At 35.6% G+C, this 27,513-nt stretch overlaps 1 protein-coding gene across 1 annotated transcript; it reads right to left on the bottom strand.

Annotated features, from left to right (window-relative positions):
* Positions 1–1,552: 1,552 nt before the first annotated feature.
* LOC129232387 (poly [ADP-ribose] polymerase tankyrase-2-like) lies at positions 1,553–27,132 on the bottom strand. The gene is made up of 4 exons (XM_054866537.1): positions 27,064–27,132; positions 19,932–20,013; positions 10,543–10,622; positions 1,553–2,731 (listed from the first exon to the last, which is right to left on the bottom strand). The coding sequence occupies exons 2-4, from the start codon at positions 19,938–19,940 to the stop codon at positions 1,684–1,686; spliced, it is 1,137 nt and encodes a 378-aa protein (XP_054722512.1). The 5' UTR covers positions 19,941–20,013; positions 27,064–27,132; the 3' UTR covers positions 1,553–1,683.
* Positions 27,133–27,513: the final 381 nt, after the last annotated feature.

The following is a 27,513-nucleotide window of genomic DNA, read 5'->3' as shown; positions in this document are numbered from 1 at the left end:
GTGAAAAACTCTTTGCATATTTGAATTCAGCGCATCATTTTACCTGAAGATCAGGTCCGTATAACAAAAAAAAAAGTTGTTTTTTTTCTACACTAGTAATATTAATTTTCAATTTTGTTTTATATACCTACGATAAATCTTTACTTTTGATACTGAAACGAACATTGCTTATTTGTTTTAATTGTATTTGTGGAATAAAACCTGCTGACAAAACTATTCTGAATGTACCATTTCGTCCCATGGAAAGGACTTTTAATCAGTGATGTTCCCATCTATTTTTCTGAGGGTATACTTCCAGTAATCCATTGCGCACAATTTGTGTATGTGATCATACACATAGTATGTCATAATATGAAAGTTTATGAAGTTTCAGGGTGTATGCCGTGTCTAAAAAATGTTTGAGAGTATACAGCGTATATGGAGATGGGAACACCACTGCTTTTAATATCAATTTGTGAGCAAATTTTTGAAAAGATTGTAAGGTATGATTTTTTCCCAGGACCCCAGATAAAACGACTTGCTGATCCCTAAATGAGTTCATAGATGACTGAATGTTGCCCTCAAAGATTCATCTTAATTCATGGGGTATAGCACTAATCAGAATAAATTTAAGACCTTACTTTTTCTATTTTATTTTTATTTCTGATTGTAAAATATAACTAAAAGCTACAAAGTTAAAAAAGTATTCATTTTCAGTAAAAAAAAAATAACCTCTTCTATTTAGCATTTTTGTGTTTCACAGTAGATGTTAAACGAGCTCTTTTCTATATGCACCCTTCGATTTCGAGTACAAAACTGAAAGGAAAAGTATGACTCACAGAATTTTTTTTTCTCAGCTTAAAAAAACTTACAGGTTTTACATGAACTGTAATGTTTTCTGTCGCAGTAAATCTTCAAATTTACAGAGCTCAAATGTTTTTTATTTCTCAATCCAAGTATAAACATAAGCAATGTTGGGAAATGTAAATGATTGCACTCATATGATTCTTCATTAAAAGTGATTCTTCGCAGCTCCGAGTTTTCTTTTTGGCTAAATGGATGCATGCTTCTTAACATCATTGTTTACATACATTATGCATTAAATTATAAGCTCATTTTTGTCATTTCCCAGTAATAAATAGACTTCAGTTGCAAAAGCTGCAAGTACAAACCCAAAATAAAAAAAATTGTATTTTTAAATATGTACCTCAGAGCAATAACGCCGTAAGTCCAAAAAATGCGATTTTCAATTTTTTTTTTGGGGGGGGGGAATTGTAAGCAGAATAATATTCCGGGGAAGATTTTGATCATTGGGAATCTGGCGATCTTTCTTCATTGGCGTCCATTCTCAGTTCCACTGCCAGCGCGAGAGGCATCTTACCAAAAAAAAAAAATATTTACCCCGAAAATGAGACCACTGCACCAGATCCCAAATTATCGGAATAGCCCCCGATGACGCATCGAGCCATGTGGATGTCTTTCTCAGTTTTTAAGCAGGGTTAAAATTTTCGGCTCACTTTATTTCTTTCGTGCCAATAGGGTACAATAAAAGAGAATTTATCAATGGCTTGAATATTCCTTTTATTACGTGATTCATACACACAAAGCATTTCACACATGATGTACAAAGCTATTTAAAAGGTGTCTCAGAATAATCATCTTGACAAGACAAACTGGTTTGTTTACGAAAACAGCAGATAAAGCTCAGTCAACTATCTCGGGCACACTCAAAAACAAAAGATTCATACAGTTCAAGTACTGATCTTTATTTTCTTTTTCGCCAGGGACTAGAGCTCTGCGGCCCGGGCGAAGTTCCTCAGGTCGTCGTCCGCCAGGCACGCGAGGAGGACGTCGGTGCAGGTGGTGGGCAGGGGCGGGCAGAGGAGGGGGAAGCAGCGCAGGAAGCGGTCCTCCAGGGCCCTCCTCTCCCGGACCTCCCCCAGCCGGACGAGGAGGAGGTGAGGCGTTGGGCCAGGCGGGAGGGGTGTCGGTGGGCGAGGTCGCGGAGGGAGAGGCGGGACCCTCCACCCGGGCCTCCCTCATCTCGGCCTCGCACTCGGAGAGCAGCCGGACGCCGCGCTCCTTTTGCTCCTGTGGGAGCCCCATCTCCTCCCAATGTACCTCGATATTCCTCCAGGCGTGGGTCGCCAGAAGCACCCTCGCCACATCGTCTTGTCTACACCACAGGGCCAAGTACAGGGGACAGTGTCCATCTCTATCTTTAAGCTTCAAACGCGCACCCCTCGACAGCAAAGATTGAACTATCCGCGGGAGACCTTCTCTCACAGCGTAGTGCAGGGGGGTGCGGCCTTCCATGTCCGGCCCGTCGCATTCGGCGGCGGCCTCCAGCAGCACCTCCGCCGCGGCCTCCATCCTAGAGATCACGGCAAAATGGAGGGGCGTGCTTTCACTTCTGTCTTTCGCACTTGCATTCGCCCCTCCCGCGAGCAGGATACGGACGACATTCACGAACCCACACTCGGCAGCGAGATGCAGAGGGGTGCGCTTGTAGAAATCCACCACATCCGTGATGCAGTCCGCGTCCGCCAGCAACTCCGCCGCGGCCTCCTTCTCATACAACAGGGCCAGGTGGAGGGGCGTCATTCCATTCAGATCCCTCGCCCTCGTGTTCCATCCTCCTTCCAGCAGCTCCCTGATCCTCTGCGTGTCTCCGCTCAATGCCGCACGATGCAACGCGGTCCGCCTGAACCAATCCGTCTCCGACGCAGCTCCGTCCTCCGGCCGGCGTCTCCTGGAAGAGAGAGACAGATTCACGTTCTGTGCAAACTGAAAGCGGGAGGAATTTCGATCACTTTCCCACTTCTGCTCCCATGAAAACTTTTTGAATGAAATCTGGACTAGAAAACCTCCAAAGTGAAAGATTACTGTCAAATCTAAGCATATTTAGCTTGATGCAGGTACGGGACATTTGGATTCAATGTCCTAAATTCTTACTCCATCACGAATTTTACTGGATTGGAGTTTGAGAGACAGCACACGATTTCCACCAAACTATATTTATTACTAGTGGTACCCGCACGGCTTTGCCCGTAATAGAAAAATTGGAAGGTCCTTTGGTTCGCCTGTATATTTACAAACAATGTATGGTGAATTTTCTCGCCAATTGGCTCGTGCCCGTGTTACGGTTCCACGTTATGATCATTTCGCATTTCGCCCATTGGCTCGTGCCCATGTGACGGTTCCACGTTATGCTAATTTCGTCATTGACTCGTCCATCTTCTGATAATTTTGTTCTTAAAATTGGAATAGGAAAAGAATCACGTCGAATTTTCGAAAAATCGCTTCGAGGTGCACACCCCCATGCTGCAAACTAATTTTGTGTCAAATTTCATGAAAATCGGCTTAACGGTCTAGGCGCTATGCGAGTCACAGGGATCCAAACATCCATACAGAAAGACTTTCAGCTTTATTATTAGTAAAGAAGAAAAGAAAAGAAGAAAGATAAAGAAGTAAAGAAGAGAAGAAAGATAATTAAGTAAAGAAGAGAAAGATAATTTTCAGAACAAATTCTTTCCCATTTTATTAAATTTCTGTGAAAAATGGGCTTAAAATTAGAATAGAAAAAGAACAAAATCGAATTTTCGAAACATCGCTTCGAGGTGCACACCCCCCTGCTACATACTAACTTTGTGCCAAATTTCATGAAAATCGGCCGAACGGTCTAGGCGCTATGCGCGTCACAGACATCCTACAGACATCCAGACATCCTCCGGACAGAGAGACTTTTAGCTTTATTATTAGTAAAGATGAGCATATTGAAAACATCGTTACAGTTTACACGTGCTCGTGTGGGAAAGTGAAGCAAAAGTCCCTGACCGCCACAACAGCTTTACACATTGGACAACACTCTGTTGCCACACCAAGAGCAATGGGGGTAAAAAATGGAAACAAGGTTCATTTGCATAAACATTAATGATTTAACGACGTCGGTCACTAAACATGAACACAAAACATGGAGAATATTCTATTTAAATTATCTACTTTCAGTTTCAACAACAACAATGATTTATAAGTTGAAACTGGGGTTGTTTATACGCAGATATATTTTTCGTTTAAAGTTTGTGCCCTACGATACGATCTGGGGCTCTGCTCTTTTAGTGTTTCATTGAATGTGCAGAACTACTGGTATACAACCTACATGAAAGTAGAAAGGTTTTAAAAATTAGTTTTAAATGCATTTAATTTGTTTTTGAGGAAATGATTTGTGAAAAAGCTCGATTCCTTATTCTGAAACAGCATTTTGTAAAAATGAATAAAGATGCAATGTTTTACTAAAAACAACTGTAGAGCCGGATATCCGAATCCGGCAGACAAAGCGCAGGATGTCCGGTATCATCGCTATCCGGCGCATCCCTAGTACGCATGCGAAGAAAACTGCATCGATGAACTGTTTTCCAAACATTATAAGAACACTTTAATGTATGAGATCTTCACCTCTTTCTACCCACTAGTGTTTGCCCACTGGTCGAAATTCGACCCTGTTCACGAATGAATATTTGAGAAACCTTGTATGAATTTAACTATTCCCAACATTTTTATTTCTACTTTTACTTTCGTTTACTGCATATCCGAAAACAGACAATTTTTATACGTACACGCAATGACGAAAGGTAATTTTTTCCAATTTTGCTTTTTGTCCGTCAATCTCAAAATATATCGATGAGAGGGGTTATTTCGGTAATGGTGTCGTTTTCGAAACTTTTAAAGTGTTTTTTCTCAAAAAGCAAGTTTAGAAACATGGATTTTAGCCATTTTTTAAATAATTTTAAAAAATTTAATATTTTTTAGCAATTATTTTAGTTGGTGCGCAGATTGAAATTCAGTTTTTACGCTTCTGCACATGGCATCAAAAGTGATGAAATGCCATTCGCTGATGCCATTAGCGCACGGCGCAAATGGTCACAGCGTGGAAAGGCGGTCGACAGCAGAGCGTAAACATTAAGCACGGCAATGGAGTAGCGCGCCAAAGTACATCCCTTGTAACGTCATAAAGATCACGCTTTATTTCCAAAATTGAACGTTTGAAATATTAATAAAAAATAACCGTCGAGAAAACAAAAGTTTTTTCTGGCCCCATGTTATTTCTTTTACTTTATTCTATCAATTTCAGTGACTAAAAGTAGTACTTTTGACTGAAGAAAACAGCCCCATTGGGAAGTGGTCGTCCAATTCCTGGCTTGATTCATTTTATTTTGGATACCGTGTTGCTTTGTGCTAACCCTATGCAAATAGATTCTTCCTGACTCTTTGTTTACGTATGCAAAGGAAAAAAAAATTTTGCGCTGGCATTGGAAACAAAAAAATGGCCGTCAATGGGTAAAAATCGTTAATAATACAATTTTGGAAATTTTCCCGTATGAAATGAAGCATCAAAACTCAGTTTATACGAAAAACTTCTGTGTGAACAATATTACTTATAAAACGTCTACTATTACTGAGTAAGTTGCTTCTTTGTCGTTAGAAATATAAATTTCCAAGTAACAAATGAACGAACTCTACTCGTGGCAACTGTTCATTCAAAAACACTGGACATGATAATAATAGTGCAATTTTATTTAAAAAAAAATGGCTTTTGTGATATGTTTACGGTTTAGGAAATAACTGACTAATGCACTTTTAGAAATTTTTGACCCCTCTCCCCTTTGTCACAAAGTTTCACACTTCACCATGCTCCCTGTTTCCTTTGCCACATGTCATACTCTTTTTAATAAACTTTCTTATCAAAAAAAAAAGCTTGATGTCACATTTTCTCCATTGTATGTCCCTCTTGTCATTTCTGTCCTCTCCCTTGTCACAAACTTTTACTATTTCGTGAACCCCACCTTAAAGCGGGACTTCATTCCTACTCTTTGCTTGTGTATGCAAAGAAAAAACATTTCTCGCGCTGCAATCGGTGCCAAAAATTTGATAATAAATAAAGAGCGCCCATTTCCCAATTATCAAAATCTTCCCGAATGAAATGATGCTGCAAAACTCAGACTATACGTAAAACTTCTTCATGAACAATATTTCTTCTAAAAAGTTTAATACTATTGAGTAAGTTGCCTTGACCTCTTCCATTAGAAATATAAAATTTCAAACTGACAAATGAACGAATGGTACTTGCTACATTAAAACTTGTCCATTGAAAAACACTGGACATGATAATAATAGTGCAATTTTATTTTAAAAAAAATCGTTTTTGTGATATGTTTACGGTTTAGGAAATTTCTGACTAATGCACTTTTGAAAATTTTTGACCCCTCTCCATTTCGTCACTAAGTTTCAATAAACTTTAAATTAATAAGTTTTAATAAACTTTCTTATCAAAAAAAAAAAGGCTTGATGTCACATTTTCTCCATTGTATGTCCCTCGTGTCATTCAGACGTGTGACCCAAACAGGATGAAAAATACTGAAATTGCTTGGCTGTTTGAACTAACACAACACTGTTAGTATATTTTACTACAACTGAAAGCTCTCCCATGTATTTTTGTGTCAGCAGAGTAGACTATTTTAATTCGATGCATGCAATTAACTGGAACATGTTGAATTCAACTTCGACTGCTCCTTCCTTTATTATACGTCCAGTATTTTGCTGTCTCAAAAAATACTGATTTCAGTAAAATTACTGAAAAATCACATGTCTGGTCATTTATTTCCTCCCCCTTGTCACGAATGGTTAATTTAATGAACCCCACCTTAAAAAGGGACTTTATTCGTAGTCAGTTCCTTGCAAATAGACATTTCTCTACTCTTTTTTTACGTATGAAAAAGAGAAATATTTCTCGAGCTGGCATTTTGGTGCCAAAAGTTTTACAGCAATGGATAAAGTTCGCCCATTTCACGATTATGGAAGTCTTCATGAATGAAATGAAACCGTAAAACTCCTTTTATACGTAAAACTTCTGTATAAGCAATATTCTTTGTAAAAGTAGGCATGGCCGTTGTCGTTAGAAATATAAAATTTTCAACAGTCAAATAAACGAATTCTACTCAAGGTAACAGAATTGTCCATGCGAAAGCATTCGACGTCGTAATAATACGCCAATTTCATCAAAAGTTTCACCTTGAGATTTGTTGCTGGCGATAGCAAATGCAGGTATTATTTTGAGAAGATAATTTCGTCGAAACTGAAAGTCCTCCCTCCCTCACTCCGTAAAATGATTTAATTAAATATTTAAATCCCGAAAACATAATCAAAATGAAAATATTTTTAATGCCCATAGTTACACAAAAAACCTCAATAATTTTTTTAAAAAATGCAAGAATTGCATTTCTTTATGGTCAAGCGAGAAATAGCAACACATAATATTATCTAGCAATTTCTTCACGCTAAGTCGCATGAAAAATCAAATAAAAATGAATATTCACTATCTTTTAATTGCTTCTAGTTTATTTTCTAGTCATCTTGGCGGGTTTTCGTTTTTTTGCCGTAAACGGGGGATAAACGTTTTTAGAAGTAGTTTTCACGAGCTTTTTAACCATAACAAGCTTAAAGCACTAAAATGCATTTTTCATGTAGAAAAAGTGGTGTAAAATATGAATTAAAACTTAATGTTTCACGCTTCCAACAATGAATTTCAACAATGGAAAATAGATAAAATTAAAATTTTTGAGTTTCGATAACTAAAAAACGGTTATAACTTTTTTCTAATGGATTTCGGTTGTTGGACCTTGGGCGCCCGGACAATTTTTTCGTTAGGAGTATTTTTTAAAGACCTTTCCAACCATTAAAATTCGAAAATACTGGACCATCCATTCGCGTAGAAAGAGCCATTTAGGACGAAAATGCATTGTTTATTAATACCTCAGTTAATTAGCGTTCGATTTCAAAATTTGTTATTGATGACACTAAAACTCGGCAATAGCTACCGAACAAAGAAAGAATGAAGGAAATCGGTTGACGAACAGAGGAGGAATCGGTACCGAAAGAAAATAGCTTGCCTATTAATATACAAAGATACCCCCTTTAAGTTTGCATTCGTCCTTCACGGCTTATGAGAACTAAAAGGTGGGGGAACGTTATTGGGGTTGGAAAATACGTCACATGTACGAGTGGCAGTGGCGTGAGTACATACCGCAAGGCCCCGCAATCCGGAGGCCCCGGAGTCGCAAGGGGCCAAAAAATGTGTTTGAGCTTTGTTTTCATTCCATTTTATTAAATTTTTCCGTGAATCAAACTTGGCTTGAAAAGCTTAAACATAAGAGCGTTAAAAAAAAGTTGAGGAATTCATTAAATTTATGAACCTTAGGGACACAGTGAGGCACCTAGAATCCCAGAACCTATTGATTTAGGGCCTCCGATAAAGATATCGGGGGCCCTTGGCCAAACGCATTTTCGGGGCCCTCATGCAGCAAAATATTACAATTTTTTGCCATTTCGGGATCCTAAATAGCAGGGGCTCAAGGTCACTGTTTAGTCGGCCTATTCATTAAATAGGCCCCAAGTAGAGAGAAGGGGAACCCACGATCCAACTTCCTTGAGCGAAAGCCAAACCTTGGCTCGGTACAGAGTACCCCATGCCCTCACTAGACCATCACTGGCCACGGAAAGAAGGGAAATTTCCTGGATGAAGAGGAAAGGAAAGAAACAGTCCTGACCGTACCAAAGCCAGTTAAAAGAAGTTTTTGTGTAGGATCTATCTTTGGGGGGTGGAAGGGGGCGAATGGGAAGAGGTCTGAAAATTTTTTGAGCTTTGTTTACGTTCAATTTTATTAACTTTTTCCGAAAATCAAACTTAGTTTTAAATGCTTATATTGATTCTGGGCCCCTGAACCTATTGGTCTAGGGCCCCCGAGCAAGATATCAGAGGTCGTTGGCCAAACACTTTCTCCGGGCTCTCTTATAGCCATACGTTGCATATTTTGCCACTTGCTAAAACAGTTTTCGCCATTTGGGGGCCCCCCGAATGGCCGGGGTTCTAGGTCATGGCCTAGCTGGCCTATTCAGTAAAGAGGGTCCCTGACATTAGGTGGGAAATTCGAATCAACTCTTGACCTCCCAACTTAAAGAAAAGAAATGGAGTAGCTACTTTGTTTTAAGATTAAACGTTTTTTGCAGGCAACTTAAAACTACTCTTTTTGGAACTTCTAATCTCAAAAATTCCGGGGCCAAGTTCCGAAACCTTCCCCAAAATTTGTGATTTTTAAACTCTGATTTTCAAAAAAAAAAAAAGGTGGGACAGTCCCGGAACCTCATCTCTTATCGTCAGGTCATCAAAGGTGACCTACAATTGCGGTTCAGGAGTTTAAATTCGGAAAATTTCTGGGGGAAAGCCTCCGAACCCCCAATCTTTTTTGAATTACCGAAGATATCTAAAATTGCGTTTCGGGAACTTCAACATCAAAACAGTTTTCCGGAAGTCTCATCTTTGAACAACTTCCCCTTACATCTTACATGTCATCCTATAAACGCATTTGTGGACCACTTTGGATGAAGTTAGGGGAAGGGATGAGGGGGTTTGGAACTTTTCCTTATAAATCGAAGTTGCAAAATGGCAATTTGAGAATGGCTCACAATCGCATTTTTGAATCTTCAATTTCGTAAAATTTACAAAGAGGCCAACAAAATCGAAAAATTGTGCTTCAAATTTACATGAATACGATTTTTAGTAGAGGGTCCAAAATCAGATTTGCTGGGGATCAGAGAATTTGAAGTTACACAACTAACCAGTGGCATGGCTAACCGATGGTTTTTTTCAATTGGGCGGGGGGATTCGGCGGGCATTTAATTTTTCACCTTATATATACATAATAGCTGTACCTTCACGGCGATACCCGTGCAAAGAATTTAAAGCTTAAACTAATGCCCCATAACATTAAACTATGTCAACAGTTCCGCTGAAGCATAAAATAATCCCCCAATTGTATTATTTAACCTCAGTAGAAAGTCGCCCGTCATGGTATGAGGGGTGGTAATTTGCTTCCATGTACATTTGAAAGCAGCGATTGCCTGTTTGGGGATATTTTGGTAGTTTTAAGTTTTAACCCAATAACCAGTGGATTGACCCATATCTCTGGTAGATAGCAGATAATGATGATAGATGGTGATGCAGTGGCTAATAAACAGTTTTTTTTTTTTTTTACAAAATGATGTTTCCGTGTTTCACTTTAAAAAACGTAGCACTTCAGCGACTATTCGTTTTGAACAAGGAACATATTAAAAGCCTGGATATTCACCGTGGGGTGCAAAAATGTCAGTTTATGATTTGACTTATAAGAAAACCCTAAATAATCAAATGGAAAGCAAATATGAAATTGACGCAAGACTGGCTTCGACAGGGAGTGGAGATGAAACACTGAATAACAATTTGGATTGAGGAAAGCCTTCGGAATTTCTAAACCACCTGATGATATTAAAGTAATTAATCCCTTAGAATGTGACTTATTAATTGACAAAAAATTCAATTTTTCCTCAAACTTCCTTTTTTTTTTTTGCTGTAACCACCACTTTAAAATTTCCATAATTGTTACATCTCCAAATGTGACACAATAGGGAAGACTTCCCTTCCCGTTCTGAATGAACGACAGCACAATATCACTTCATCCACGGACAACTTACCTGGGAGGTTGTCCTTCGCCATCTTGGGATTGACGCTTGGACATCGATGGCAGCTCCCCATCTGCTCCACGGCCACCCCCCTGAAACAGAGCAAACACAGGGTTCTTAGGATGGACAGCGGAATCGTGACTCGCTAACACATCAAACAGTAGTCCAAAAGACAGCCGAAAAGGATGGTTCCCTTTCCAGTGAGGATTTTACAAAAAAAAAAAAAAAAAAAAATCGAAGAGAGTTAGCAGTCCTTTTTACTTAAAGAGTTTACTTTCAAAACGGATTATATCCAGTTTTATAATTTTTTTTTTGAAAAAAGAAAAAACACGTTTTACGCAGAAACACTAACTGTTTGAATTTCGAATTTCCCACAATGTTTTGGTAGTGGCAATTCGCAACAAGTGACTATTGGCATAGGTCTAGGAATTTTTCCTTCATTTTATCAGACCTAAATTACCAATTTTGTTTTGGACTACAAATCAGAATACTTGGTGATGTTCTGCGACGTAAAATCATTTAACCAAAATTGTTCTGCAAGTACTTCAAGCGTTGTATACACAAGAAACCAACCTGACCTTTTCCACAAATCGGGTGCCCTAAATCAAAATCGTTTAATGCAGGAGGTTTCCTTTCTTTTATTTCACAGTTTTTAAAACTCTACTGTTGCTACGCATTTCTGTGGAACCTTAACCGATTGAGACTCTATTAAAATATTTTATATGCCTTCTAAAACGCACAGAAAGAGCAAAGATACAAAAATCCCAACTTAGGTGTCGAACCGCGGTTTTTTTTTTTTTTTTTTTTTTTTGGTTTATTTTACATAGCATGAAGGAGCAATTAAAATAACGTTAATAAATGAACAAAATAACTAAAATAATGAATAAATTGAGTCAAATTAGGGCAGCACATAAAAAAACACTTTAAAACTTTCTAAATAATTTGAAATATTTTCAGGATGTATGAAGGTTAAAATCTCAAACAAGACACGCAATTTTCGGCAATGGACGTGCTTCAATGTTGGCATGTTTCCAAAACATACTTCGATGGAGGAAATTGCAGTGGATGAAGATCGATTGGGAAAAATAAGGAAAAGGGGAACCAAAAACGCTAGAAAAATCAGGATCTTCTCAGATTTAGAATAATATGATATTTCTGCAGAAACTGCGGATGTCAGCAGAAATTTCACAGAAAATTTGTCTAAGTTTTCCTCACACATTTGAACAGAATTGTTCTGCAGCTCAAGCATCTGTTCTGCGAGGCACGTCACAAATTTTATATTATTCTGGATTGAGGGTTTGAATATATTCTTCTGGCATAAAACAGTAGATATCATCTCTTTTGCAAAAAAAAAAAAAAAAAAAAAAAACACGCATTTTGTTCAGAAATAACTTTAAAACTGAAACAAAATGTTCAACATTTTTTAATACATACATACATATATATATATATATATATATATATATATATATATATATATATATATATATATATATATATATTACTCTACTTTACTCCTTCCTACTTTATTCTTTTGACTGAACATTCAAAAAAAAAAAAAAAAAGGACCTTCAATCCAATTAAGTATGACCAATAAAACCACCCAAGCCGATTCAAATAAAAACGTTGTAGGTATTAATAGAGATCACAACTTTTATCACAACTAATCACAATTTTTATCAAAACTTATACCAATAGTAATATTCATTACGTAATATTAATGTAGTAATCATCATTTAAGGTCGCACTTGCCTAACATCTTGTTACAAATCTTGTAAATAGTAATTGTTTCTATGATTAATTTGATGCAGTCTGGCTAATTTTGGCTGTTGTTCCATCAACTTTCATCTGAAATTATCGTAGTAACTTAACCGGTAAATTGTTTCTTGTAATGAGTACACAACCCCCTTACATTCGAATGACGTATATGGTCCCCTGATCAGATTTCTGAAGGGAATAAAAAGAAAATATTGGTAGAACGCAATCGAAATTTCTCAATGGAATATTCGAAACTCTCCAGGAATTTATAAATAGCCATGGCGAAGTGTTCAAAGAAAGTCTTGACTGAGCTGTGCGATGGAGAGTGTGTAGTGCTGTGTTTCTTGCATATTTCGATGTGAATACGTGTGTTACCGCTGGCTTTATGGTGTTAGTTGACATTTGCCTAATTGCTGAGAATAATTTAGCAGTTGTTAACTACATTTCCTGTACATAATTGTAAATAAATCTCTTGTGTTTTTCTCAAGCACTGTGTTGTCATTTAAGAATTTCTTGAAGTGGCTGGACTGGTAACAATATAAGAGACTTGCACAAGGCGCAAGGTACTGCGATCTCTTAACATCACGCTTGATTGGAAATGCTCAGTCGGTGCTTCGCTCCGCTATTTTATTTGTGAACTACATTTGAATTGGAAGCGGCAAATTTAAATTTGGATATGTGCCCTTTTGATATGAAAGTGAATGGAGTGGGTACTGGCAAATAAGGGATAGGTTCCACTTTGCTGTAGAAGACCTGGCGAGAAATAAGGGGATGGATATACACCGTTTAGGTGATAAAAACAATTACCGCCTATTACAACAGTAGATACAAACCACTTCGAGAAGAAAGAAGTTAGTAGTTCTGAAAACGGAAAAAAAAAACTTTTTTTTCCAAAAGTGGATACAATCCGTAGTGAAAGCAAACTTCCCACTTTATCTAATATATAGAAAAAAAAAGGTATTGGTTTGTGCAAATTTTCAAACTATGACAGATTCGAACGTTTTGAGGTGTGCTGAGTCCATTTCGACCATTTCCCAAAATATGTCTGTCTCTTTGTGAGTGTGTTCGTGTGTCTGTAGGTGTGTGGTCGGTGTTTTGGCCGTTCTACAGCAAAAACAACCGCATAAAATTGAACCAAATTTGATGCCCCTATGTAAACTTGTGTCCATTCGTTTTTGGCACGAATTAATCCAAGGGGGTCGATCAACTCAGAATGTTTTTTGAGTAGTGCGTTCCTGCTAGAATGTCGTTCCTTTTAATGATTTGTTCATCAGAGATCGTTCATTCTTTTGATCCGCTCATTTGAACGACTTCGTTCATTTAAAAAACTGGCAGGTGATTTCTCTGCACGACATACTCACATACAGTTGAAATGTTTCATTGGATTAGTAATATTCTTTGAAGAAAAAATAACTAAATTTATCTGAAAGTAAGAAATAATGGCTGTGAAAAATGAATAAAAGGAAGCTTTATTCAGGTTTTGATGCAAAAAGCAATTACAGTTGATTTTGTCAGACACTTCTCAGTTGCTGAACGGTAAGATTTGTTTTCCATTCCAGAAATTACAGATTCCATTTCAGCATGTCAAAAAATTAAAATATTAAACATTTCCAGCTACAGCACTGCACATATGATTACAGTGTTATCAATAAAGGGATCATGCAACGAAAAAAGTAACAACAAATATACCGGTAGCTCAGCGGCGGGTTTGGGTTTTGGACTCTACGAAACTGGTTTAGGACAGGACAGGTGGTTTTTACCGTCCGAAAGTGTTTTAAACTGGCCAAAAGTATCTTAAAGGTAAAGAGGAGTAATCCAATCAATCAGTATTTGATGCAATATTCGTAATGCATAAATATAAATATCTTGTAATTAATGAGTATTTGATAATATTTTTCTTTGAAATGATCATTAAAAATATTTTGCTCAAAAAAATTGCCAATAACTCGATTACATAAAAACTTCTTTTTGTAACAGTTGGTATAGTAATGAAAAAAAATTCCAAACACTACCTAGACATCTAACTCATTTCAGTTCCATACATAACTCAAAGGAATGTTATAAAATGTGCAATATTTAGGCGCTGAGAAAGAAAAAAGCTAAATTTTTGTGATGGTTTCTGCATGTAAGTTTTACATGATGTTTTAACGAAAATTCTTTTTTAAATCTGTGTAGATTGAAGAACAATAAATTGATGTTTAAATAGATGCACTAAAATTTTAAGAATTCTTTTTTAAATTCATATTTTCAATATAATACATTCTGTAACCACATATTAAAAAACAATGGCAGCTTTACAATTTTTAGAAACAAATTATTGGCATTTTCCTAAAGCAGTTAGGTGGTAATTCAGTTTTAGATCACGAAATGGCACCATAGCCAAGAGAAGAAAATCTTCACAAAGCTGTGCCAAAACTTTCAAATATATCTATTTTTCCTCCCTTCAGTTCCAAATTGTCACTTATTGCATTTTAGTGATTTATTGCATTATATTTTGAACATTTTCATTTTCACATGCATAAAAATGTCGATAAATTTGGTTACTATTTTATTGGGGGGAAAAACCATGCGTACCAGGGTTGGCCGGATTGGACCCAATTGGGTTGTACCCAATGGGTTTTTTTGAAACTTTTTTACTTTTACAACAGGGTTGGCAAGGTTTTGGACACTACGGTAAAAACCCAGGTTTTTACCGTCCACCTTGTGTCCAAAACTATATTTTTAGAAAAATTGCATTCCGTGAGAAAGCACCAAAAACAGAATAAAATGTATCAAAGTAATGTTTTATATTGCACATTTATTCAATGAGAACATTCAACTTATTTATGCAGCTGATTTTAATCCAGTTACATAGAAATTGAATTCTTGATTAACATTTCAATTTGTATGAATGAGTTCATTTATTTGCTTATTTTTTGATAATAGTAACCAAATTTCCCACTGTTTATGCATGTGTGCAAATGAAAGCAATGTTGGCAAGGTTTTTATCATCCTGTTCAAAACCTCTGTGTCCGAAAGTGTCCAAATTTTGAGAAACTATATTTTATGAGAAAATATCAAAAACAGAACGAAATGTGTCAAAATTATTTTTTTGACTATTTAATATGTTTATTCAAAGTGAACATTCAAGTATGGTAACTTATTTATGCAACTGATTTTAATAATTTAGTTTGAGTAAAAATTAAATTCTTCATTAAGCATTTCAATAAGTATGCAGGAGTTTTTTTTTTCCATTTACCAAATTTTTCGATATTTATGTATGTGTGCAAAAGAAAGTGTTCAAAATTTCGTGCAATAATCGACTTAAATGCAATTAATAACATTTTTTTTTTGCACCTAAATATTGCACATTTAATAATATTCCTTTCAATTACAAATGGAACTGGAATTATTTGTCTTGGTAGTGTTGTGAATTTCCTCTCATAACTCTACCAACTGTTACATAAAGAAGTTTTTATGTAGTAGTTATTGCCAATTTTTTAAGTAAAATATTTTTTTTAATAACATTTTAGAAAAAAATATTAGAAAAAACTCATTAATCAAAAATCGGTTATGTCTATATTTGTGCATTACGAAAATTGCAGTCAATACGACTTGATTAGATTACATCCCTTTAACTTTATCATAGTTTTGGACAGTTTTAGACAGTTTTGGACGGTAAAAAACACCTGTCCTCTCCTGAACCAGTTTTAGACAGTCCAAAACCCAATCCTGTTTTACAATTTAAACTTCTTTTTCATTTGTTCTTCACCATAGACAATGGACATAAAAAAATGAATTTTGAACTTTAATAGCATTTCTTAACTCTTAACGGCATTAAAAAATACTTCAAAGATTTCAAGAAATATATTTAACTTTTTTCTTTAACTGGTCAATAAATAACTCAAACTATCTTGATTAAGTCCTGTCACGTCTGATTTTCTCAATTTCGTAGATTGTACAGAGGAAACTACTCTAGCTTAAAGGCTTTCATGTGAACTATTTTCTGCAAACCAACCCGTCACAAATCTCGAATAAACACAAGGTACATTTTTTAGAAATGACCAGGTTTTTCAAACGGTCGGACAGAAAACAGAATAGGATGTACACTATTTTCATTAGCTTACCAAAAAGTTTAATATTTCTTACTCTGTACACAGAAATAGAAAAACAGGCAACATAAAAGTGCAAAAAAAAAAAAAAAAAAAAGGTAATTAAAAACGGGCAATAGACTTGAGAAGTAACTTTCTCTTAACTGTTGGTAATCATGGAAACTAAAAAATCGGAAACTTCACCATTCTCGGGTTTTGTTGTCTTTTGTACTTTTCTTCAGAAAACGCTGAATTTTAACTAGTTTTCCAGCTTTTTTTAACCCAGACAATTTTTGTACTTTGTCCATATACTTACGCTACAATATGCTACAAGTACCCCACATTTTCCCTAAAAAAAGATAAAAAACCCACATTTCTTTTAAAAACCCAGCTTTAGTTGTTTTTTTTATGGGTTTTATTTTAAAAAACCCAAAAAACCCTGGGCCCATGGTTTTTAAAAAAAAAAAACAACGGATTTTTCCCAACCATGGTGCGTACAAATTGAAATTTTTAATGAAGAATTCATGTCCCTCGTAACTAGATTAGAATCATCTATAAGTAGCAATAGGTAATATAAGAATCAATAAGTTATGTATATATTTATGCTTGAATGTTCAGCCCCCCCCCCTATCAAGCAACTCTGTCAGCCGGAGTACCAGATAACTTAATTTAAAAAAAAAAAAAAAGACTCACCAAAAAATATTCCACAGTACAGATGAGAACAGAAAATAAGTGCAACTTTTTTTAAATGGGGAACAACATTAGACAGTAATAATCAGTAAAAAAAGAGAAGCACAATCAATACAGACGATAGGGATGTTATAGAAAACAAAAGGTTTGCCAGAAAAGTGATAAAAGCTGTTTTTAGAAATAATTTTGGCGATCGAAAGTGTGAGGAGAATTTTAGCAGGTGCGTGGGACAGGAAGTCGAATGTCCAAATATTTTGCTCGTAGCCCAAACAAGTTTCATAAAACATTACTGATGGATGCATTGGAAAACTGCAAATGAACCCTGCGAAGATTCAAGAAAAATCACAAATGAAGCCGAAAGTGAAAAAGTTTGAATGAATATATTGTACTGCAAATGAGAAAAAGGAAATTTGACGTTGATTGAGAGTTAAAAATTTGAAGAAGAATGCAATTACTACAGAAGTACTGAGTATTCTGTAACTACTTGGTACTCCGCCAATACCGAGTAGTTGTAAAAAATTAAATATTGTTCAAAGCAGATTTTACAATTTAAAAAAAGTGCAACCACACAATATACTGTAATGATTCACAATTGAAATTTAAAAGTGAAATTCAAATTTTGAGATTAATGAAGTTTGTTATGCTTTTTTATTTTATTAAATGGTTTTTTGAAGCACAAAAATACCTTTTCTTAAAAAATAAAACGACGTCAAAAGCACAAATGTGCACTGCAGACACGTGTTTTGGCATTACAAGGAATGCTTTTTCAATGCACAAAACGTGAGCTTGTGGATTTAAAGTCATCCGACAAAAGTCGGATTGCTTTACATTCATTAGCTCACATTTTATGCACTGAAAAGGATGTTCCTTGTGATGCAGAAAAGCAATCTAGCAATTAACAAAAAAAAAGAGGGGAGATTTCCTCACAAGTGCATCAACATAATGTTCCAAACTACTCACCGCTCAAAAGAAGAGTTGTTTATTTTAAGTGAACGAACGGCTCGGTTCATCTTGAGGATTCGTTCTTTTTGACCCGTTCGTTCATTGACGACCCAACCCTGGCGCCTGCTATTGCCCAGGAAGTAACAGGCGGAATCAAATAAAATTTAGTTCATTTGTTGCCCCTAACAAGTACAGGTGCTGATTCAATTTTGGTGTCGATAGCTCAAACGGAGGCTGAGCTATAGAATGGTTTTCGTTGTCACTTGTGACTGCTATATCTCGAGAAATAATGAAGGGGCGGTGCAATCAAACGTTCTTTCTTTATCATTGAGAGTGCCATATCACCAGAAGTAATGCTACGTTCTGGATGAAATTTGGAATGAATGTGAACATATATGTAAACAGATGTGGTTAAATTTGGCACCAATAGCCTCAAGGCTGTGTGGTTTTTTAAATTTTTTTGTGAACAAAAATAGTTTTATTAATGCAGCAATATGAACGATTAATCATAACAGACTGTCGTCAGCATACATTCGCGTGATTTTCATTGATGGAAAATGACCGGAAAATCTCCGTGCTTTTGAAAATTTTAACTGTTGCAATAATCCTGTATTTAAAAAAATAAAATACATTAATAATTAATAAAAACAAGGCTTTTAAAACAACTTTCAATTTTCACTCTTTGCTTTGCTTTTCAGGGTTCGTACTCTATTTCGATCATGAAAAAATTCCATGACTTTTTCATGACTTCATAAAAATTTTCATGACCTTGTTACATGAGGTTTATTTAGAGCATTGAAATCCCCTTATTCCTGTGTTTTATCGCCTCAATTAAGATCTAAATTTTCTAAAACTTTCGACAAATTAAGACAAACTCGGATCAGTTCTGCAATGAAGGTTTTATGGGTGGTAGAAACAAACTCGCATGGAATTGATTTTTCCATTTTTTGAGCGGGCGGGACAAAATCAAGACCATGGAAAATCGCTACTACAGAACATAAATTATATGAAGTGTTGAAAATAATGGTAAACTCAAAATGAGCGATGCCCAAGCAGTAAAATTACATTGCAAAGAAAATACGTGCGGCTGATACCGAAGTGGATGCAATCAGATTTCAAAATTCAGATTTATTTTTGGGTTCCTTCCATTTCTCAGTTTTAACGGCTTCTATGTGCAAAACTGCTAAATCACTCAAGATTTCTAAGGTTTGTTTTAGCTACTTTTACTTTCTCTAAGCCCAGGACATTTTTCCATGACTTTAAATAAATTTCCATGACTTTTCCAGGTCTGGCATTTGCTCATAGGCCGCACAAACCCTGGTTCTATTTATTTAGTCGTTACAATTCAGGGGGCGTCAATGGACCGACAGTAGTTGTTATCATTGCTCTAAGCTTATTTTATGAATGCATGCTTTTCAGTCGCCATTTCATGAACGGTCGGCCCCATGTTAGTGACACTCGAAGTGCTTTTTGGTTCGTGACAGCGAACAAAACACTGTGTCACGAGGATCTGGCACCACCCATTTACAACGTTTGAACTTATTTCCCAGAAACATTTCGGTCAAAGATTTTACGGCGCAAGTTGTCGAAGTATAGTGCTTCGAGGAACGGATCGAATACAAACACAAATTTGGGAAGTGAAGTGGGAAAGGAATGGGAGTTTGAAGTGTTTGCATTCAAACCCAAACTGTGAGGAACGATGTCATTAAAGAAAGTACGACAAACTGAAATTCAGTTTTGAGTGCGAGTCATTTCGACGCACACAACCAAACTCAGCAGTGCAAACAAAAGTGCGTTTAGAAATTCATCACCTTATTCGTTCTGCTCCGAGGAAGTCCGTTTGCAAAACTTTAAGTACACAACACTGTCACAAAACATTCGGTTGCCTGGAATTTAGTTTCATTTCGGGAGAGTAATAACAAAACACACAGTCTCACTTACCGAGTTCATTTCGACTTCAGTTTTTCTTTTCTTGACTTTCGTGAAAATACTCGATTTCTTTCTTTTTCCTTTTGAGGATATCCTGAAAATAAAAACAAATGAAACATTATAAATTTAAACATATTTTTCGATTGAAGACTTAAGACTGAAAAACAAGGGATTGAAATCACTTATTAACATGAACATCAAACAATCCCCCCCCCCCCAGCCCTGCATTAATTATCTGTTCTCACTAGTGATGCGACTAGTGCTTTGGCCGAATACAGAATGCCAAACATTTGGCCACGATACTTTCCAAATGGCCTTCTCCTTTTCGTCTAAAAATTCATTTCATTAACAGTTCAATGAACATAATTAAAGGTTTGAAAAATGATTTTCAGCACATTTTTTAAAAAGTATAACATTCTTTTAAACATTAAAATTATTCGGCCAATAAACTACTGAAATCCAGAATATGCAAGCAAACTCTAATTTTACATCCCCCAAGCCTGTATTTTCTTCAAATTTTACATTTTATTTATCGGGAACAATGTATTTGCTCAACAATAGTTCTTAACAAACATATTTCTTCAAAAAAAAAGGGAATTTCTCTTCTGTTAGAGGCATTTTTTCATGAAGCTACTGAAATAAATAAGAAAAGAAGATGAATTAAACGGAAGTGATTGAGCACGATACAGTGTTGCCAGATTGGGGGAAATTTCCCCAATTTGGGGAAATCTGGTGCTCTCCGGGGTAATTTTGGGGAAATGGGTTTTGAGGGGAATTCTTTGGGGAAAAAATTTTTTCTTGGGGGAAAACCCGGGGAAAAAAAATCTTGCATTTAAATTCGTGTCTTGACACCTGGTTGTTGCATTGTTTGTATTAAACAGCGTTGGATTAGCTTTGCTCAACTTGATGGAATTCGCATTTCGCTTTATGTGGAATATTATGTTACGGAATTCGCATTAATGTTCTGTGTAAGTAACTAGTTATACGTGAAACAGGTAGAAATAAGTGTGATGAAGAATGTTCTTGGATAAATATATACAAAAATCAAAGTTTAAATTTACATACAGAAACAGAGTAGTCAATGCGAGTAGAAAAAAAAAATTTGGCTATTTCTTATCTTTCGATCAGGGGCTTGTATTTATGACTAGTGGAACCCACACGGCCTTGCCCGTAGTAGCAAATTTGAAGGTGTTTTGGTTCCCCTGTATATTTACAAATAATGCATGATGAATTTCTTGCCCATTGGCTTGCCCACGTATGGTTCCACGTTATGATAACTTTAACTTGGTAATTTAGTCGTCCATCTTATAATTATTTTGCTCGGGAAAATGTTCGTAAAATCGGAATAGAAAAAGAACAAAATCGAATTTTTGAAAAATTGCTTAAAGGTGCATACCCCCATGTTACAAACTAATTATTTGCCGAATTTCATGAAAATCGGCCAAGCGGTCTAGGCGCTATGCGAGTCACAGAGATCTTGACAGAGAGAGATTCGGACGGAGAGATATCCAGACAGAGACTTTCAGCTTCATTATTAGTAAAGATACAGAAAGATAAAGGTAAAGAAGACAAAAAAAAAAGGCGAATATAGGAAGGAAAAAAAGTTGGGGAATTTTATAAGAAAATTTGGCTATTTGGGGGGGAAAAAATTCAAGAGACAAAAATATCAGATGAAGTCGATTCATTTCATGAAAATATTAGTGGAAAAACAGTTTTTGAATTTGGGGAATTTTGATAGAAAACATCGCTTTTTGGGGAAAAGTTGGAAGGGAATTGGGAAAATCTGGATATGACCATCTGGCAACACTGGCACGATACTACATCACATAAATTTCTATCCTATACACGTGTATTGAAATTAACAGTAACAAACAAATTTCTCAATAAGCAAATTCAATTTCTACTGTCATTCCAATAGAAAGAATATGATTTATATCTAGAAAAACCCAATTTATTGGCGTAGGTACCACGAAAGGAACTCGCGAACAAAATTTTGAGAAACGATGTTGATCAGTTCTAGACCACGAACCAGGGTTGGCAAAAACCCGGGTTTTTTTAAAAAAGCCCATGGACCCAGGGTTTTTTTAAATAAAACCCAAAAAAAAACCAACTAAAGCTGGGTTTTTTTAAAGAAATGTGGGTTTTTTGTCTTTTTTTAGGGAAAATGTGGGGTACTTGTAGAATATTGTAACGTAAGTATATGGACAAAGCATAAAAATTGTATTGGGGGTAAAAAAAAGCTGGAAAATTCAGCGTTTTCTAAAGAAAAGTATAAAAGACGACGAAACCCAAGAATGGTGAAGTTTCAGATTTTTTAGTTTCCATGTTTACCAACAGTTACGGCAAAGTTACTTCTCCAGTGATAAAATCTTTGTTCGTACGCTCGTTTTTAATTACTACATTATTATTATTATTATTATTATTATTTTGCATTTTACTTTATTGTATTTCATTTTGTTATGCGAAACTACTGTAGAACCTCAAATAGTTTAAATCCCCTTTTTACTGAATTCCAGCTTAATCAAGACATTTCTTTGAATTTTATGTTGCCTGTTTTTCTATTTCTGTGTACAGAGTAAGGAATATTAAACTTTTTGATAAGAAAAGGAAAATACTCTACATCCTATTCTGTTTTCCGTCCGACCATTTGTAAAACCTGTTAATTTCTAAAAAATATACCTTGTGTGTGTTTGGGATTTGTGACGTGTTGGTTTGCAGAAAATAATTCACGTGAAAGCCTTTTAACTAGAATAGTTTCCTCTGTACAATCTACAAATATTGAGAAAATCAGACGTGACAGGACTTAGTCAAGATAATTTGAGTTATTTATTGTCCAGTTAAGGAAAAAAGTTAAATATATTTATTTAAAATCTTTGAAGAACTTTTTTAATGCCGTTAACAGTTAAGAAATACTATTAAAGCTCAAAATTCATTTTTTATAACCATTGTCTGTGGTGAAGAACAAATAAAAAAGAAGTTTAAATTGTGAAAGTATTTGAATTAATTAAAGAGAATTCTCAGAAAATTTAAAAAAACCCAAATGTGGGTTAAATAATGGGTTTTTTTAGATGGGTTTTTTCAAAAAAACCCACTGGGTCCAACCCAATTGGGTCCAATCCGGCCAACCCTGCCACGAACACTATATTGCACCTCAACAGTTTCGGATCTGTTTAAATAGTTTCCTTCAACGAAGTTCGAGTCTTCCTCAACACAGAACTAAAATAAAAATTAATAACCCTGTTCGTTAAAAATAGTGACACCAAACCGGCAGAAGAGTCTGAACACGTTATTTCCAGCATGATTGGTACGTTGTTTCAAACGTAAAATTCTCCGTAGAAATATATTCACAAAGTTGCAAGTCAAACACAAAGTGAAGCGAAGTAAGAAATAACAACGTCAAATTGTAAATTACTGCAGACACGTGTTTCGGCGTTACGAGGGACGCCTCTTTCAACGCAAAAAGTAATAAGCTTATGGATGAAAAGACATCTACTTTTGCATTGAAAAAGGCAGTCCTCGTAACGCCGAAACACGTGTCTGCAGGGGTGCCCCCCCTCAAGTTCAATGGCGCAAATCCCCCCTTAAAAATCTCCCTCCCTTTTAGTTTTTATTTTCAGCTCTTTTTTTTTAATATTTTTTTTATTTAAAAATTTTTTTTTTAAATATTATTTACAGTCGGACCTCCATATGTTGAAGTAGCGAATTGCCGGAAAAAAATTCGATATATAGAAATTTCCATATATAGAAACAATATGTTTTTATCATAAATCTCCTAAAACATTAAAATTAAAGCTAATTTTCGTGTATGAACCCCAATTTCTAATTTATACGAGCATCCGATTAAAAAGTTAAGAATTAAAAAACTAACAGAAATTACACTTTTGCTTCTTCACGCATCTTCATTTTTCGTCAATTCAACTTGTTCCGCAACATGAGGGTATTTTCGTTTCGACAATGTGATCGAGAGAAAAAGAAAAAAATCACAATCTACTTAACCTGAATGATTTTTACTGAAGTTAAAAGACAGAAATGATAATCAACAGACAAAAGAGATAACTTGAAACTGATTTTACAGTGTTACTGGTAATAAGATTTGAAATGAACTTGACGGAATTTAAGAACTCCAGAACGGAACAACGACCTATCTACACACCTCTCGGCCCCAGATTCCATATGAGTTTCCTAGCAACTTTTAGTGAACATAATTTTCTCCCCTAACCTTCATTTTACATGAGACAAACAGTCTAAATTGGAAAAAAAAATCTATGAATGTCTCGAGAGAAATTTCGATATATAGAAATTTTCGATACGTGGAAGTTCGATATGTGGAGGTCCGACTGTATCTACTTTAAATTATTGTTATTATTGATATTTTATTCGAAAAGTTCTGTGCTACGCCAATGACACACACACACAAACTAAATAAACAGAGAAAATTAAATACAAACAGAATAAACTGAAGTAAAATAAAATAAAACACAAACAAAATGCACTGAAATAAAATAAAATAATTTTAAATTGAAAATAAATCAATTTAAACAAAAAATAAATCAATAAATCAATTTACATATATAAATAAAACAATTTAAAAAAATCCCCCCCCCCCCAACAATTTGGATAGAGCAACTTGCACCGAAATCCTCCCCCCCCTCCTGTGGTCACCCCTGCGTGTCTGCAGCAACCTGCAATCTGTGGTCTTTTGACGTTGTTATTTCTTACTTTACTTTTCAGCACCAAGGTATTTATTTATCTCACAAAGTGAAGCCTCTGCAGAAACCTCGGCTCAAAAGCCTTACGCACTTCAAAGAGCAACGTAAGGCAGCGAGAAGCAAAGGTATACTGTATACTGTAATAAAAGGTATACTGTACGGCAGCGCCTACAGGGCTATTAGTACTATCTCTTGCCCAAAGACAGAGGACAGGATCCCCCTGGATTGTACTGGTTATCTCCACATTTTTAATTTTGTCATTTACACCCCTTTGCTTCCGCCCGCCTCCAGTCGTCTTTTAATGGACGAGAACAAAATGTCACATAATATCTCCATTGACCAGAAAGTGTCTTTCAGAACCTGGAGCTCTCTAATTGTGTACCAAATGTACTGATGACTTATTTTCAAAAATCTGGAGACTTTATGTGATGAAAAAAAAAAGACCTATCTGCCAGGGTTTAAGCTGAGTTCAAAAGTTCTTCAATGAAAAAGCTTAAATGGGGAAAAAAGCTTTAGCAAAATGCTAAGATCTTTCGGGGAACGAATACGTTTGCATATCTTCTTGGATGTCTTAATGTGTTTCATTCGCAGTTTATAATTGAATTTCAAATTTAACCAAATGCTTCTCAACAAATGTAGCACTTACTATAAAATATGGTATGAAAAAGATGGTACGTATAGAATGATACCTACCATCGAAAGAGATCGTGGGACATAAACCCCATTCAGACTAAGTATTGTTTAACTTCATAGCAATTAAAAAATCTTAGCGATGATTAGTATTTTTTTTTTTGAGAGGATAATTTTTATGTATAAAAATGTTCATACCCCACTTGATTCTTCAACCAATTTATAATTTATTTTTTGACTTAACAAGCAGTTTATACGTGTGCAAATAGTGTCTTCTGCATTTTGTGATGCAGAATCGTCAACTTTTCTTATATTTTAGTGAATATTGATCCATTCGGACATCAATGCACCTCGAGGGTAGACTAGTAACGGAAGTGGCAAATGATTCGAAATAAGAAAAGGCTGCTGCGAAATCGAAATGATGAAATCCTACCCTTCCCCAGGAGGAGCTCCAAGTTCCACCAATGAACTGCTTTCTCTATTAAACTATCTTCCCCACACACCCATCCAGCCTCCTCCCCGCATTGGAGCAAGGATGCCAGAGAAGCCCTCTTTTCATTCCTCCCTTCTCACGAGAAAGGGAGAAAAAGCGTTTGGTTTCTATCACCTCCGTTGGTATCCTCCCCCTCTCTCATTTTCTTTCTTTCTTTTTTTTGGCATGTGTCTGACACTCAGCGAAATGTTTGAGCAAAAAAACGAAAACGCCTTGCTTCATTTCGCAATTGGGAAAGTATTTTCGCATTTTGCGAAAAATGAGACCGTAGCAGAAACCTTGCTATCTGCTAAAAATTCTGAATATTTTTTTTCTTTTCTGAATCGTAATCGGTGTTTGTACAGAACTAAAAATTCGCAGCACGATCTTCACAAACTGTAAAATTTACATATTGTTGAAAACTATGTAGGAAACCATACTATTTTAATGATTATTTTTCACTTCTAAGTTGTCATATTTAACAAGAAAATGAAAAGATTGGTAACTTCCCATCCTCACCCCTCATTTTTGTCATACTATTCAATTTTTATACTCATTTTGTGCTGAGAGAAAAAAAAAACCTTTGCCCCATGTATGTTTTATGCTTGTATTTTATCTACTTATGATTCCTTTTGTTTTTGTATTAAAAATTAGCTTCAAAAAATAAAATAAGTCTTGACCTTCCAAATATGTACAAAGTATTCTGTTTTTGTGGTTTCATCCAGAAATTTTGTATACATTTATTGTGTGAGTCAATGAATGGTCAAGATTTGCAGTAGACATTTTTTGGAGCCAATTATTAAAGAAAACACTTAAAAATGTCAATGTACTAAAACACCCATCAAGCGTGATAAACGTTTCAATGCATGAAAATAAATGCATTTTTTGCACTCTAGGTATTCTGACAGCGCCGAATATTTGTTGCATCACAAATTCTTACATATGATTCTGCAGAGGTTGAAAGAATGTTTTTGGCTTTTCGTTTTTGTACTCATTTAATAAGAAAATCAATAACCGCTTCAGGCGTTTAATGTTGTTTGAGTTATTCGTAGTCTATACAGTCGAGCTATTTATATCCTTTACCGATCCAAAGCGCAAAAAAAAAAAAAAAAATAATGATACAACCTTAAAGTCACACATTTACCAGCAATAAAAAAGAGAAAGTTAATAATGAAAAGAGCGCCGCTTGTTTTGATTCTCCCAAATGAAAGGGGCGGAAATAATAAAAGTCAACTTTTGTGAACAGTAGAAACAACTCTAACTTCATGGGATACGAACGAATCAGAAAATAAATTTTCCACTTCTTTAAAAAAAGAATGGTTGAAACACTTACTTTGGAGCTCTGAATTCGTAGTCAATTCCGTTCGAGAAACAAGATACTTCCAAACAGAACAAAATGGTTGCCCGCACAAGCAAACTACATTATATTACATTAGGCGGGGCAGTCAAAGAGAAGAAGAGAGGATATTTGCAAAGAGGGCTTTTCCTCTTCAATAATTACGACACATGGTAGTCGGCAAGGATAGGGTGTTAAGTGACGTCATACTGGTGGACAAACTCTAAGCGCTGCTGACAACTAAACATACCGGTTTACTCGGCTGTCAAAGCATCTCTTTCGCTTCCATGTTTTTCAATCGTATAGCCCGGTCAAAATAGACCAAAAAAAAGCGAAAGTTCGGAAAAATTCCCATAAAGCTGAAAATTTGTATAGACCTTAAGATTATCATTATACATGAAATGTCAAAAGTCCTCATCGATCCGAGTGGAGCTAAAAATTTTATGC

The sequence above is a fragment of the Uloborus diversus genome, unplaced genomic scaffold (assembly GCF_026930045.1).
Source record: "Uloborus diversus isolate 005 unplaced genomic scaffold, Udiv.v.3.1 scaffold_12, whole genome shotgun sequence".
In the NCBI taxonomy this organism is placed as follows: domain Eukaryota; kingdom Metazoa; phylum Arthropoda; class Arachnida; order Araneae; family Uloboridae; genus Uloborus; species Uloborus diversus.
The sequence above is the reverse complement of the archived record's forward strand: the minus strand, read 5'-3'. Positions and strand labels throughout refer to the sequence as shown.

Excerpts from the sequence above, each read along its gene's own strand:
- LOC129232387 (XM_054866537.1), bottom strand. Across the intron at positions 2,732-10,542 it reads GGCGAAGGACAACCTCCCAG|GAGACGCCGGCCGGAGGACG; the intron begins GTAAGTTGTCCG and ends TCTCTCTTCCAG.